This window comes from Pristis pectinata, chromosome 17 (genome assembly GCF_009764475.1).
Source record: "Pristis pectinata isolate sPriPec2 chromosome 17, sPriPec2.1.pri, whole genome shotgun sequence".
Lineage (NCBI taxonomy): Eukaryota > Metazoa > Chordata > Chondrichthyes > Rhinopristiformes > Pristidae > Pristis > Pristis pectinata.
In genome coordinates, this window is record NC_067421.1 from 26532228 (window position 1) to 26548421 (window position 16194).

At 39.4% G+C, this 16194-nt stretch overlaps 1 protein-coding gene across 1 annotated transcript in view; it reads left to right on the forward strand.

Annotated features, from left to right (window-relative positions):
• Window positions 1-1187: 1187 nt before the first annotated feature.
• The window catches only part of LOC127579416 (rasGAP-activating-like protein 1), a 166094-nt gene continuing 151087 nt past the window's right edge, over window positions 1188-16194 (forward strand). The window contains exons 1-3 of the mRNA XM_052032211.1: window positions 1188-1252; window positions 1372-1428; window positions 13982-14095. Coding sequence (XP_051888171.1) covers window positions 1188-1252; window positions 1372-1428; window positions 13982-14095 — 236 coding nt within the window. The remainder of the gene's footprint in view (window positions 1253-1371; window positions 1429-13981; window positions 14096-16194) is intronic.

Here is a 16194-nt window from a genome sequence, read left to right on the forward strand (position 1 = left end):
TGAAGATGAACGCTTGACCTCACAATCTACCTTGTCATGGCCATTGCATCTTATTATCTACCTGCACTGCACTTTCTCTGTAACTGTAACTATAACTCCATATTCTGCATTCTGTTATTGCTCTTCCCTTGTACTACCTCAAAGTACTTATATGTTTTTGAAATAATCTGTATGGATGGCTTGCAAAGCAAAGGTTTTCACTGTATCTCGATACATGTTGTGGGCATGCTATGTTGGCGCCAAAAGCATGGCGACAATAGCAGGCTGCCCCCAGAACACTACGCAAAAAGATGTATTTCACTGTGTGTTTTGATGTACATGTGACTAATAAAGATATCTTATAATAAACCAATACCATTTATCAAGGAAGCTTTGAAAATGAAGCAAATGAAGTGCCCCTGATGAACCAGTCTAATGGAATTCACTGCAACTTTAGGTCATACGTTATTGGGGTAATGTTAATGTGTTCCCATAATTTTCTCTTAAGCCTGGTGAAGGATTAGTACTAATTTTCATTTTAATCGGTCCTGATGCAAGATTTCTACCTGAAACGTCGACAAATCTCCCCCCCCCCCACCCCCACAGATGTTGCTCGACCCGCTGAGTTCCTCCAGCAGATTGTTTATTGCTCCAGGGTCCAGCATCTGCAGTCTCTTGTGTCTCCATCTCAGTACACATTGTCAGGTTGCTGTGAGGTTATTTTGCACGAACAGATTTGTAGCCAATACATGCCTTAACTCGGCAATCCCGCTGTGCTACCAACAGGAGGCAGACGTGTTCCCCAATCCAATGAGAAGGACGTATTTCCTCACCTATTAAGTCTTGCCTGTGGCTGCTTTCATTCAAACCCTGCCAAATCCTACACTTAGCACACGCATTTTGCCACTGATATCACGGGCTCCAAGTTCTGGGTCGAACGGAAAGCGACAGAGCAACTTGATAAGAGGGAGTCGGAGGTGTTGGTCTCTGCTCGACCTGACCACGGCTCATCGATCGGGCGGACTTTGCCAATTGCACAGCAAGCAAAGAGATTCCAGAATTTCTCGTAGAACTGAGGCAAGGTGGGAGAGCTTGTCGGGCTGCCGGCTGCCAAGCGACATTCCCGCTGCGAGGATGAATCCAACAAGCGTCAAGTGCTACAATATCGCCATATAAATAACCCAAACTTTTCACTGTGAAGAGCCGGCATGGCAAAAAATACGTCCTTGTATTTTCGTATTATCGAAGGAAGAAATTTACCAGCAAAGGACGTGTAAGTTTCTCGTCTTGTAGAATTTGGTTCTGTTACCTACGTTGTAGAAAACACCAGGCACAAGCTGTTTTGTCGTCAAATGCCACTGTAACGTTGTGCATCGTCTGCTTTTGTTTCAGGTCTGGCACCAGCGACCCGTACTGTCTGGTCAGGGTGGACAATGAAGTGGTGGCCAGGTGAGTAACCTTATTACTTTGGGCGTGTTGCAGCGTCAAGGCGAGTGTCGAATTGGAGGAGATTCGCCTGTAGAGTGTGTCCAGAGGCGCACATAGCTTTCAATTGCAAACCTGTGGAAGTTTTATCCCAATCTAACTGACTTGTTGCATTCAGGGAACCCTTTATGAGACGGCTGGACGTGTAGTGTTCTGTATTTTCGCGCATGCATGTCATGCCAGTATTATCCACGTTGTCTTTGCAGATATCTATTTTCAATGTTGACAGGTGCATCAGTTCGATTGCAGAACGGAGACGCCGCAGTTTCCGTTCCCTCGGTGAATGTTAGCCAGCTGTAGTGTTATTCATTCCGCAGGAACCCACAAATAATGCCAGATGTACAATGCACCCCCGAAAAGCTGCTATGTCTGGTTAAAACCATATCCTGGACTACCGTTTCGGTTTACACTGCAAGTATCTAGCCAAGATGTGCAGGCACTTGGATGGATATTTGAGAGCAGCCGCCCGACCCCTCCGTACACCTCATCTTTGCATGACCCAATCATTCGGGTTGAATCAGCAGAGGGGTGATCAGGGTGGTCCCAGCAATGCAAAGTAAAAGAAGTGTCCAAAGCATAACTTCATCTTCCTGCGCCTGTAGCACCTGTGCGGGTGGTGACGGTACAGTCCATCTTTGGTAAAGGAATGTGATGAGCAACCAGCGACCAAAGCGAGGGCAAGTTTACCATTCAGTTCAGATCGGAGCCATATTGGAATCAAATCACGTTCTGCGTTCAAAATATAGGTTAACAAATATTGGCTAGCAACGTCAAAGAACATCTCAGTTCCGTTCCTGATAAATGTCGTGATGCACTGTTCTTGAAATGACTTCTGTGAGGATCAAGTGACCAAATTTGAGCCAAGGGAAATGTTGGGCATTACCTTGCTTGGTGAACATTTAGTGGGAAGCTTGTGATGGGAACCTGTGCTGTATGGAGGGAAAATCAGTGCCGTGGATAGACAGATGGAAAAAAATCGAATGGAATATCACACTGATGTGTGAAGGTATTCCAAGGTTGAGGGTAGGGAGAGTGGTGAGAGGTAGCACAGGACAAGGAGACGTTCTCATTTCTAGCACTGGTTGGCATTAATGTGCATTTATGATCCTTTAAAAAATGCTATCCTTATATTCTTTATGCCAGAATTTTTTACTCTATAAAAATGCAATTATCATGAAGAATTGTTAGAACTTTTGTTTATTTTGAATGTATGAACACACTGCAGTGGCAAGTTGCTCTGTGTGATCACCATTCAAAGTTACTACTATTGTGTGATCATTTTTTAAAAATATCTTTCCATTCATAGTTCAGTAGTAGGAACATGCTAGAAATCAGTTTTTCTTAAGGTTTGAATAGATGAAGCCAGGCAGGCTGATGGAAAGTCTTTATGTGTGTGGGGCCCTTGTTCAGAAGGAGCCCAGTGTATTAACATTCTGGAGGAGCCAACTGCTCTCAATGAGGTGCAGACCTTTCCAAGGGCACGTGTGGGCCGTGGATGGGGAAAGAATGGTACCTATATTAAGGCTTTTATTAGGGGGACAGAGTGACATCAGAGCTTCTGGAAGTTTGGGACAGGTGGGTGCTCCAGATGGATCCAACATGCACTTGAACTCACTAGTCCCAGGAATTCCAGAGGAGCCGGTGCTGGGAGCAAACTGGGCAAATTTAGACCAATAATCACACAGAGCAAGGATTACAAGGAACAAAAACAGAAACTGCTGGAAACGCTCAGCTCAGGCAACATCTGCAGAAGGAGAATCAGAGTTAATGCTTCAAAGGAAGCATGAGACAATGAATGGGATTATGTGTACAGGTGCTCCCCAGGTTACCAATGCCCAATATATGTACAGCCCATACATACGAATGAGTGTTTGGGAGACCGGTGGGAGGGGTTTGCTGGCTGCTGTGGGGCAGCAGGCATCTTCTGCTGTGTGGGAACTCGGTTCGTGGCAAAATCTGAATGGTTGAGTCAAATGCACTGGGTTAATTATACATTGCCCTTGGTTGGCCTATGTCTTTATTTAAATATATTGCCAGGCAGCCGCATTTCCGACTTGCAAACTGAGTTATGAACAGTTCTCAGGAACGGAATGCCCTCGTAATCTGGGGAGGATCTGTATAAATCAGCTTCCAACTATAATGTTAAAAAGGTAGTTTAAAATCAACAAAAAATGTTGGACCTACTCAGTAGTCAGGCTGCATCTGTGGGAAGAGAAACAGAGTTAATGTTTCAGGTCAAAGATCCTTCATCAGACCTTCAGCATCTACAGTTTTTTTTTATTTTCAGATTAAAATAAACCATTGTTCATTTAATCGGCAATGTGTGATGAATGCAGTTTTCTAGATGTTCTAATTACATTCAAAGATTCAGCCTAAATCCAAAAGACCATCATACAATTATGCCCAGCAAGGTGAACTACTTTCTGACCACCTGAAATGGTTTGTCTTGATCTCTGCATGTAGAAATTCCTGGCTCCTTATCTTGACCCAAGGCAGCAGGGGATGCATACCTCCAGCCGGATCATGGCTCATTACAATCACCAAGGATGACACCAGAGGAATTTTCCCATGCTAATGCTGGGCAGTACAGCAGCAATGCCTCCCCCATAGCCAAGTGGTGTGTGATGGAGAGTGTTTCAAACTTACAGTGCTCCAGGCAGAAAAGAACAACAGGCATTAATGGAATTTAGTCTAAACTCTCCTGATTGAAGCCAACCTCCTGGACTGTCCATAACCTCTGGTTTTTGACCTCTTTGCCTAGTATGTTAATAACTCAATTTGATACATATCGGCTATATTAGATTACCGGGAACAAATGGGCTGTTATATTCCCTATATTCCAACAGTGACACCAGGGAAAAGTTCTCTGCTATGTCCTGGAAAGGATGTGGTAGTTTCTACATAAATGCAAGTCCTTTCTCTCTTGAGAGACACTACTATAACATTGTAGAAATATAAAAGAAAAACAGAGGTGCTGTAAATATTAAACAGATTTAAGACCTGATGAAAGATCATTAACCTGAAACAATAGTTCTGTTTCTCTCATCACAGATACTGTTTGACCTGCTGAGTATTTCCTGCATTCTGTTTTTTTAATTTCAGATTTCTAGTATTTATAGTTTTTAGCTAGCAGATAACGCTGCTTATTATTGAGAACTACTGCCTTTAATAGATCTTACAGTATTGACTATTGTTAACCTGTTTCATCTCCTCAGTGAGATGTTCAGCTCATAAATAAACAACCCCCCAATAAACTCCTACACTACCTTATAAGGAGACATGGTCCTGAGACTCACTACTGAGATTACAATGCCAATGGACCAATTCCCTTAAGTACTTTGTTACAAGGTCATCTGGGCGAATTATTCATAGTTCTTAGCGTTCACCATACGAAGGACATTTTGTTTTAGAGGTTGAGTTTAATTTGTGATGGTACTTTACTTAATTAGACTTCAGTTTCTGTCCATGAGCAAAAGCAACATTTGTAACATTTCCTCAGTTTTAAGTACCTAAAATTCAGATATTTACAAATAGCATCAAAGCCTCCCCACATACATCACACAGAATGCAAAACACCTCCCACAGATAGTTTCATGTTAGAGCTCAGGGAGAATTTGTTGAATTTTATTTTCCTTCCATTGGTGTCCCCACCCAGACTGTGTTCTTCTAAATATTGAATGACTTTGAAATTTTGCTTTAAAATTTGTGCATCTTAAAGTGTTATTTTAAAACAGCCTTTAGGTCTTTAGTCTGAAGATAGGCTTAATAAGCAACTGTTGAGCTTATCCAAATTCATTATTGAACAGACCAAGCAGATCCATATTTTCCCAAGATCAGCCATGAGTTTGATGAATGTTGGAGCAAGCTTGTGCAAATGACCTACTCCTGCTCCTGCTTCTTGTGTTCTTAAATCCATTTGAACAGTCCCTCAGCCCAGATGTATTGATACTGCCCTCACAGAGCCACTGTCATTGTCCTAACCCCTGTCATTGTCCTAACCCCTGTCTTTGTCTCCCCTCTGCCCATCCAGATACAGATAATTTTCACTTGCAGATCAACAACCTGTATTTCTGAAGTGCCTGTTATAGAGTAAATTGTCCGAAGATGCTTTACAGTAGATTTATGAAACAAAATCTGATACAATCTCTGTAAGGCAATGTTGGAAGGATGATAAAGGACTTGGTGAAAGAGTTAGGTTTTATGAAGTGTTCAAAGGAGGAAAGAGAAGTAAGTGTCTTCATGCTTTGCAACAGTCTAATTAAAATTCAAAATTCAACAGCCATGGAACAAATGAATTATCCTAAAAATCCAACTGGTTCACTAATCTCCTCCAGAGAAGGAAATCTACCATCCTTACCAAGTCTGGTCCATATGTGACTCTTGTTCCACTAGTGTGGTTGACTCTTAACTGTCTTCCCATTTCAGAAGCAATTAAGGATGGACAACAAATACCAACATTGGCAGCCACATTCGCGTCCTGTGAACAAATTAAAACATAAAAAAAAGAAATAAAATAAGCCTGGAAACATAGCAAGTTATCAGCAGTAGCAAAGAAAACAGACTATATTTTAGGTCTATAACTACATTCTGAGCTGAAAACTAAGGGAAGGTATTTTTTTCTTCATATACATCCACTCCAACACTTTTGGCATCTTTATCTTGCATTGATTGTTAATTTGGCCTGTCTTACTTTGTCTGCATTTTGCCCATTGTTTTCTGCAGTCTCTTTTAATTCATGAAAATAGTTTTTAAGGCTTATCAAAAACAACATGTCATTGCTGAAGTTTTGTTGCATTGAATGTCAAAAGTTGCATACTGGTTGACAAGGATGAAGATGAGGTCACCTTTATCACAGTCACATATTGTGTAATTGTGAGAGTTTATGAACATTCATAAAAATATGTGCCTTTAATCTCCTGAATTGAACTGAATTGCACTTTGCATCATTGTGTTTACTTACACCATTTCAATAGCATTCCATTGTGTCACACCAGGATTCTTGCCAGGCAGAAAACTTAAAAGCAAGAAACATTATGGCACAGGCACTGTGGTTAGTTGCACCTAATACCTTGGAGCATCAGATCTGGCTGACCTTGAAAACTTTTTTTTTGACAGAATGCTTCCTGCTTAAGTTGTAAGTGCTGTAGGCAAAATTAGTAGGTAATGCGCAATGTTTTGATATCTGTAATGGTATTAAGTATTGGGGTAAGCTTAGATAATTATATTTAATTGTATTTTTTTTCAGCATAATGTTTTTAAATGTTGCATATCAACCACAGTTTGCAATAATGTACCTGATATTGATAGACACATTGCTCCAGTGTATATTGCTATTATTCACCTAACTGGGTGGATGAAATGCAGTTGAGGTGGAACTCTCTGTTTATGGCTGCCAGTGACGGGCATAGGAGACTATAACTGAGATGAAACAAAATACAAGGGTGTTTAACACTGGTAACTAAAGCAGTAGTTCCTTAGTTTCTGCTTTTTCTTTGCTTTTGTGGTTTATGCTTTGCCTCTCGGGGCTTTCCAACAAGGTCCTGTGAAGTGTTTACTGCTGGCATGAGAAAAAACGAATAATTGGATTGAGTTTTGGTCTGCTTTTTTTCATGCTCAGTTTTAATTGCTGTTGGATGAACTTGCTTTTTAAAAAGACTGTTCCTTAGTTGGGGAAGGCTCGAACATTGGATGGAATGAACTGAGAATATAGAGGTATGTTATAGGGCAGTCGAGGGGGTGGAATTTTCTCCCCACCAGGTCTGACTTAGATCATGCTTTCTACTGATAATGTTTATGTTTTGGAGAAGTTAATGGCATGGATTTAAATATTCCACCAAGGAGAAATATTTATCATTGTAAGAGCTCAGACTTGCTGTTGTCAACGAGCTTCTTAATGTTAGCCCAGAGCAAACACCAGATCTGCTTTTCACTTCTAAAAGCACTTTATGACACAATCAGTAATTATTAATATAAGGTTAAAGCTGTCTGACTGCTTATCACCATGCACTTTAATCTTTAAAATCTTTAAACAGGATGGAAGAAATCCTTTCTTTTCTTCTGAAAATTTGTTGATACTTTCCTCCTTGCTGAGTACAGTGCCAGTCAAGTGCTGTTTTATTGTCCTTTATCAAACTACCGATTTCTCTTTCTAGTAGTGCAAGGTCCCCTCCAGATTGCTTAGAACCTGATCTGGAATGCTATGACTGTACTGTTACAGTTGATGGGTCAAAATCCTGGCATTCCCTACCCAACAGAACATTGAGGGTACCTTCACTTTGAGGACTGCAGTAGTTTGAGAAGGTGACTCACGTTAGGTGGGAACTGGAGGTCAGCATTAGCCAGCAACACACACATTGCACAGAAGAAAAGAAAGATTGCATATAATTTTGGATTTTGTTTCAAATTTGTTCCTTTAATAAGTGTTCTCTAATACTTACTTATAATTCCATACTTTCAGCTGTTTGCTTTTTCTGGTCCATTTTTGGGTGAATGGGGTCAGCTATTCAGGACAGAGACAAGAATAAACTCCTTCAACCAGATATGGTGAATCGTTGAAATCCACTGTCCAAGAGGGCAGTGGAGAATTAGTTGTTGAGTCAATTCAAGATAGAGATTGTCAGATTTTTAGATACTAAAGGAATCAAGAGAAATGAGGATGTGTAGCCTTGATCTTATTAAATGGTGAACCAGGTATGAGGATATTAGTGGTCTAATCCTGCTACTGTTTCTTATTGTTTTTGTGTGATCTTCTCATGCCTAATAAAAGGAAATAATGGATAAAATGTAACAAGCCAGATCTAATTGTTGTATGGCATCTCACAGATTAGGAAAACAATAAAAATTCTGGAATAACATAAACATTGGAAGAACTCAGCCAGTGAAACAGCATCTGTGGAAGGAAAAAACAGTTAACATTTCAGGTCGAAGACTCTTCATCAGTTCTAAAAGCGAAAACCTGCTTTCTAGCCTTGCTAGAAGTACCTAGCAGGTCAGGCAGCATTTGTGGAGAGACAGAAACTGAGTTAATGTTACACGAAATTCAGTGCCAAGCCAGCTACAGGAATCAAAATAAGGGGATGGTAGGAAAGAAAGGCAATGTTCTAAAGCAGTTCACAATCTGAAGGAATGAGATTCCAAACCACCTTCATATTGTTCAGGTTTTGGGCAAGAGCAATTGATTGGCTATCTTTCATAATTAGCAACTTGGTACATGGGTACTCAGGCTGTAAGTTACAAGAGATATCTCCTGGTTCTGTGTTTAATGGGAAATTAATGTCCAAATACAACAGTTTCAAAGAACTCACAGAGATTAAGTGGGAGATAGTTTTATTTATAAAGTTAATTGTGGAGTGGTACAGCTCAAACTGTGGAGATTCATATTTCATTGGCAATCTCCTGCTCGCAACATGTTGCTGGTTGATCTTCACATTAATAATACAAGTGTCATTCAGATGCCATTAGCTTTTAAGTAGAGAAAAGGCCCAATATATTTCATGTTTCCAATCTTCACATGATAAGAGTCAGTGAAATATGACAGTATCCCATTTATGCCAGACATTTTTCACAACTTGATAATTTGATGTTATTTCTTTAGAACATTTGTGTCAACACCACTGAATGGAAGAGTATGCAGCAATTTCTTATATATTACCCTACCATAAAGTCAGCTATATTCACAACATAAATGTATTAAACTTGTGGCATAAATCTAAGGACTTTTGGATTGAGAAGCAACAAGAGCTAAGTGCAGAGTCCTAATACCACTGAGGTCTTTTTTCAGAAAAGTATGGAACTGCAGATGCAGGAAATCTGAAATAAAAACTGAAATGGATGGATATAGTCAGCAGGTGAAATGGCATTAATAGAGAGAGAGATTGAGTTAACATTTCAAGTTGATGAACTTTCATCATCTGATGAAACTTCATTTATTTAATCTGGCATTTATTATTAGAAAATATTATTGCTGATTTCTATCTCACTCCCACAATCACCATCATCCCTCCCCCCACTTCCAGCAGATTGAAGAGGTTTGTTGGGCAGGCACGGTAGTGTAGCAATTAGCGTAATGCTTTACAGCACCATTGACCTGGGTTCAATTCCGGCCGCTGTCTGTAAGGAGTTTGTACGTTCTCCATGTGTCTGCGTGGGTTTCCTCCGGGTGCTCCGGTTTCCTCCCACGTTCGGAAGACATATGGGTTAAGAAGTTGTAGGCATGCTATGTTGGCGCTGGAAGCATGGCAACACTTATGGGCTGCCCCCAGAACACTCTACGCAAAAAAGATGTATTTCACTGTGTGTTTCGATGTACATGTGACTAATAAAGATATCTTATCTTATGTGTCTTGTAATGTTGTGATCAGGATAATGCCAATTTGTAGCATCATAAATATTGTTGGAAAATTGGGTTGCTTGAGTTTGCTAGTCTATCGTTTTCATTGATACGCTGCATTCTTCCTGTTGGTTTTACATCAGAAAGTTGCCAATATTTCATTTTTCTAGTTGGTGATGCAATGGTTTTCAGATTGCCAAATCGCTTCCTGCAACTAGTACAACTGTGGAAATCTTTCAGAAGTTGTCATTCCATCTTGCAGCAATTTGAAAAAGAATTGGATCATAATTTTAATTTTCTTAATGGAAGCAAAAGCATCAGAGACTTGGAGATAAGCTCAGGGCTTTTTTTTCTAGTTTCAGTGTGTTATAAATTTGCTTCTCCTGGATGTCCACGTCAGTCAATATGACACCCAAACCTCAAAGCAATTATCTCTTCCGTTAGACCAGAGATTATGGGTCAGATTTGATAGAGCTATTTAAGATTATGAAGTGGTGAGACAGAAAGATAATAATAGACTGGCTGATGGGTTAGTAATGCAGGACATAGATATCAGATTAAATATTTAGTGTTAGATATCTCTGTGGCCTTTATTGAAATGACTATTAAGAAACATGTAAGAATGACAATAGGTACCCCTGTACCTTACAGATATCAATGTTCCATTCACAGAGAAGGTATGCACACTTTCATAATATTTTTCCTACTATGTTAGTGGAAAAGTATACTGGATGGATGTATTTCCTTACTAACTCAATCTTCTTGCTACAAAATCTTTAAGAATATTTAGAAAAGTATCTAGAAACATAGGTTGGCCCCTTTTTCCAACTTTCTTGGTTGTGTGCCAGATCTTTCTTTGGCAAATTATGGAAGAATTATCCATGGAAATTTATAGACCTACGTCTTTATGTCGATGGATTATGAAACACATTTGAAACACTCATAGATTCATCACTGTATTTGCTTTGTTGTTCAGAATACATTGACTTCTGTATTGTAATGGGCATGAACACCTTCATTGAAATGGTGCCTAGTGCTGCATCCATGTCCGTCTTTGAGGGACTGTTGGTGTGCAGTTTTCACACACATACAAGGATGTGTGCATGTAAGTGGCAAAATTCCTGGAATTTCAGTGTAGTTACGTAGAGTGACTGCGCATGATTCTTGTGCAACTTACAGGTGCATGATATACCAGCAGTACCAGGACAAACCACTGCAGAGCCCTTGTTTTCAAGCGTGATTGAATTTCTAGGCAAGTCTTTCCAAACATTCTTACTCAGATATTACAGTTTAATTGAACAATTCCAATGTGGTTAGTGACCTCACTCTGCTGCTTTTGGCTGTCAATTCAATTGCCTTAATCATTAACAATTGTCATTCTTCACATTTTTCTACTATTGTACATCTAAATGTTAGAAGCCTATTTGATTCAGGCAAATTTTCCTGATACATTTAACTCTTAGGGTTCACTGTGTAATACTTTTGGTGATTTTATTAATAAGCATAGCTGTTACACATATAAAACCATACTGCACTTCCACATACATTTAGTTTGTATATCGTGACAACTTCAGACAAATGCACAAGAAGTGATGTGTTCACTTAAATCTAGGCACAATGAGATCATTTCTTGTTTAGCAGCAACCATTCCATATTCCATTTTGATGCTATTTTGATTATAGGTAACTAATATGAAGGATTATAAGTGAGTAGAAAAAGAGAATACAGGAAATATTCAGCAGGTTGGAGGGAAATCTGTGGAGAGAGAAAAACAGTGTTAACAATTCAGGTCAATGTCCTGACAGCAGATGCTGCCACATCTGCTGAATATTTCAGCTTTCCAGCATCTGCAGGTTTTTGATGAAGGAGCCATTTATTCACCTCATTGAAATGATTTTCCACTTAGAGGCTTATTAATTTCATGTATTACCTGATGAAATAAGGCAAAATGTTATTGTTGCTCTGATATGCAAACAAATTATCCATGTTCTTTATATCCATTGTTTTGAGAATTGTCAGAATCCTTCTGCTCACAGGTAATCAAAATGTTAAATAATTTTTTTGGATGTGAATGTGATAGAAAAAAGCTGAATCATTTAAATAGCAATGCCATGATGGTGAGCCTGTAAGTTTGTATAGAAGGTGTCCCTTTGTTAGTGGTTATCTTTATGATCTTAAGTCTGATCCTCCTATCAGCCATCTACTACTCCCATATTGTGATATTGCCACTTTAATCATTGAAAGCCTGTTCTTTGAGTATTCAAAGAGTCCATCTGTTACTTGCTTTGTTCGAGGCATGCATCATCTGTTAGCAGATTTAATGAATTTGCTATTTTACATCATGCTACATGCATTCCCAATGTGTTTACAATTTGCACCCATAAACTAATTCATAACATTAATTTCTATAGAGCTGTATTTGCAGCTGCAATCATGCCCCTATCAATTTTATAATCTAATGTTATTATGATAAAATGACCTATATAGTCATAACTGAGAAAATTTGAAGAGACAGAAATTTGGGACCAGTCAGCTGGATAAAAAACATAAACATATTTTGTACTGTATAGGTTTTAAGTACATATGTAAATTGTTGTTATTAGTTTGAACTTGGACAGTTATAGTATCTGAGGGTTATAGCACGGAAACAGACCCTTCGGCCCAACTCATCCATGACGACCAAGGTGCCTCCCTGAGCTTGTCCTACTTGCCTGGGCTTAGTCCTTATCCCTCTAAACGTTCCTATCCATGTACCTGTCCAAACGTCTTTTAAACATTGTAATTGTACCCACATCTACTACCTCTCTGACAGATCATCACCAGCCTCTGTGTGAAAATCTTGGCCCTTAGGTCCCCTTTAAATTTTTACCCTCTCACCTTAAACCTATGCCTTCTAGTTTTAGACCCCCCCACCCTGGGAAAAAGACTGTGATCATCCACTTTATCTATGCCTCTCACGCTTTTATAACCCTAGCTTCCTATGCTCCAGGGAAAACAGCCTCAGCCTATCCAGTCTCTCCTGATAATTCAAGCCCCTCAACACTGGCAACATCCTTGTGAACCTTTTCTGCACCTTCTCAAACTTAATCACATCCTTCCTATAGTATGGTGACCAGAACTGCATACAATACTCTAAGTATGGTCTCACCATGTCTTGTACAGCTCTAATGTGATGTACCAACTCTTCTACTCAGAGCTTCCAACTCTTGTACTCTGTGTTGAGAGCTCTTTCATTGTACTTCTGCTCTTTTATTTGTTCAGTTAAATAATTTAGAAATTTGACCAAGAACTTGTCATGGTATCCACTCTCTCATATGATCTAGCCTTGACACTGCATGTGTTATAATTCTAATGTGATTTTACACCAGAGAAAATGATGTCCAGTGTCCCCTCTCTTATGTACATTCTAAATCTGTGAGGTAGATGTTTAAATGGTGCAGATGATGCAACCATACTTCCTGATTGTTTAAACTTTAATTGCTTATAGAGGTGGGTCTGGAGAAAACTGCAGATGTGTGGAGGTCCTCCCCACTTGACCAGACATTTCAGTCAGGCATTGTGGTTGGAACAGCATTGCAGTGACTAATTTCAGATCAGGTGTCCTTGCTCTGCACTGCACCCTGATTCTTCGGCTCACATGTTCAGCAGCTTGCCAGTAAAATTATAAACATGTAAGAACAGGTCTAATGATTGCATTCCTACTGCAACAAAATCTAGCCCAACGTCTTGCATGTTTCTCCAAAATATCTTAAAATGTTGCAAGTAGAAAATAAGTCCAGAGCCTGATTATGAAGATTAAAGCTCTTTTGTACCGATAATAATTTTATGGACAGCTGGAAGTATAAGTTTAGTTCAATTATTTTTGAGGGGGTCAATTGCACGAGGGATATTGGTAAGGAGCTCAAGCCTGTTCACTTTTTGGTTGTGATATGAGCTCCTTCAATGTCCAGCTGAACAGACAGATAAGGCTTTCACTTAGTGACTTTGTCAAAGAATGCAACCTGCTTCCTCAGTACCGCTTCCAACTCCTAGGTAAGGTTATGTCCATGTATGCTGAATCTAATTTGAAACCTGTTTCCTGATTCTATGATCAGAGCCTTGTATGCTGGTTCAAGCTGAAACAAAAGGCAGGGATGAGTTGTTTTAGATTGTAGCTCACATTTTGATTACTACTCTTTTCCTATTTAGAACTGCGACAGTATGGAGGGACTTAAATCCATTCTGGGGCGAAGAATATACTCTCCACCTGCCCATGGGCTTTCACAACCTCTCATTTTATGTTATGGATGAAGACACCATTGGGTAAGTGGGTTTTCTGATTACTGGTAAGTTTTCAAGAATGTACAAGAAAATTCCAACTGTTTTTCAATTTCCAACAGCCTAGAAAAAGCAGTTAACAATTACACTGGTGACAACTGAAGATTTTAGAGAGAAAATGCCCTTTGTTTCTCAGTGCTCTTTCAGGAGATATCTTGTAATCTTGCTAGCCATTAGTAGGGCAGAGGCAAAGAAATGGAAATAGGTCATTTGTACATTTTCTTAACTATTCAGGTTAAATTGTTTCAGGTAAATGGGTTAAAAAGCGATTATGTGCAAGGTACCCATTAAAATCAAATAAACCAGCATCAAATATAGTTATTCTGTTCTAATAAATATTGGTGCTAAATATTGACACCAATATCAGCCACTTCTTTTGCTTAGTAAGTTGTGTTGTTTCTACATTTATATAATCCTTGCTTGAAAATGCTGTTTGGTGTAGTCCTATTCTTAACTTGTTCTGCCAGGAAATTTAATTAGTTGAATACTGAAAATAAGCTTTGATTTCAGTTGATCTTGCTATTCTTACTTACTATGTGTAAACAGAATAGAGAAACCAGACAATGAAAGGTGTTCTGCAGACCTTACCCCAATTGTCTTCAAAACGTCACCTATAAATCCTCTCAATGGCACCCCAAAGAGGAGAATAGGAAGTGGATCATAGAAAATTTATGACACATGCCATTCAGCTCATTGCATTTGTGCTGGTTGAAGAAGAATTCTCCGGTCTAATCCTACCTTCCAACACTAGGATCATAGCCCATAATAACTCTTTAAGTACATACCAAAGTTTTGGTAGGCTGTACTTCCCAAATGAAAAATTGGATTACCATATCAGCAAAAGCAATGCCTGCAAGATTGGGAGTAAGGAGCTTAATCTTAAATTTGTTGACATCATAAAAGTAATTAGTCTACCGTTAGTATCTAAACATCTATGTTATGCATAGACACTCAGTCAAATTATTGCATAATTGTTTGTACTTGATAAACAACCTGCATTTTCATCATTTGGTTTATGTATGTATTGCAATTATAAAATCTGGGCAACAGGGACAGTGTAGCGGTTAGTGTAATGCTGTTACAGCGCCAGCAATCCGGGTTCAATTCCGGCTGCTGTCTGTAAGGAGTTTGTACGTTCTCTCCATGTCTGTGTGGGCTTCCTCCGGGTGCTCTGGTTTCCTCCCACATTCCAAAGACGTACGGGTTAGGAAGTTATGGGCACGCTATGTTGGCACTGGAAGCGTGGTGACACTTGTGGCCTGCCCCCAGAACACTCTACACAAAAGGTGCATTTCACTGTGTGTTTCAGTGCACATGTGACTAATAAAGACATCTCATCTTATCTTATTTACAATATAGCAATGGTGTTGAGTCCATCTTTATTATTGCAAATCTAATGCATAATTAAACCTACATCAGGTTCTTAGCTCTTGCTGTTTTTGTGACTACTGCAATGTGCAACAGTGAGCAGCAGGTCAAGGTCAGTGTCTAAATCCTGTCAAAATCTAAGATCAGGAAATTTTATAAAACGGTGAAATATGTCTATTTTTTCACCTTGGTGAGTATGGTTCTATGGAAAACCAGTTAGATGTTAATTCTAACTTTTAAGATCCATTCTTTGTCACTGTAAACCTTGTAACTGTGCTGTACCATTAATTCTGGGAGGAAAAAGCCATTGGGAGCTTCCAATAGTTTCAGAATACCACAATGCTTATTTCATGCAAGTTTTTCGATTATTAGACAAAAGCAAACTACTGCCGATGTTGCAATTCTGAAATGTTCAACTGGTCTGGCAGCATCTGCAGAGAGAGAAACAAGAGGATCAGGTCTCTGACCTTTCATCAGATGCAGTTGTGCTAAATTTCCAGTGTTTGCAGTTGTTATTTTTGATGGTTGTTACAACCTCTACTCGTTTGTCATATCATAGACATTAGCCCAAATGTTGGCCAGAGAGTGTGCCTGTCTGTGCTGACAAACTGTGCTTCACTAGCACAGTGTGTAACAGATATCAACAGCCTACCCTGTATCAGAACGTGGTGCTGGAGGTGCAGGCAACTCTGGCATCATGGGAGTGCTGCATTCCT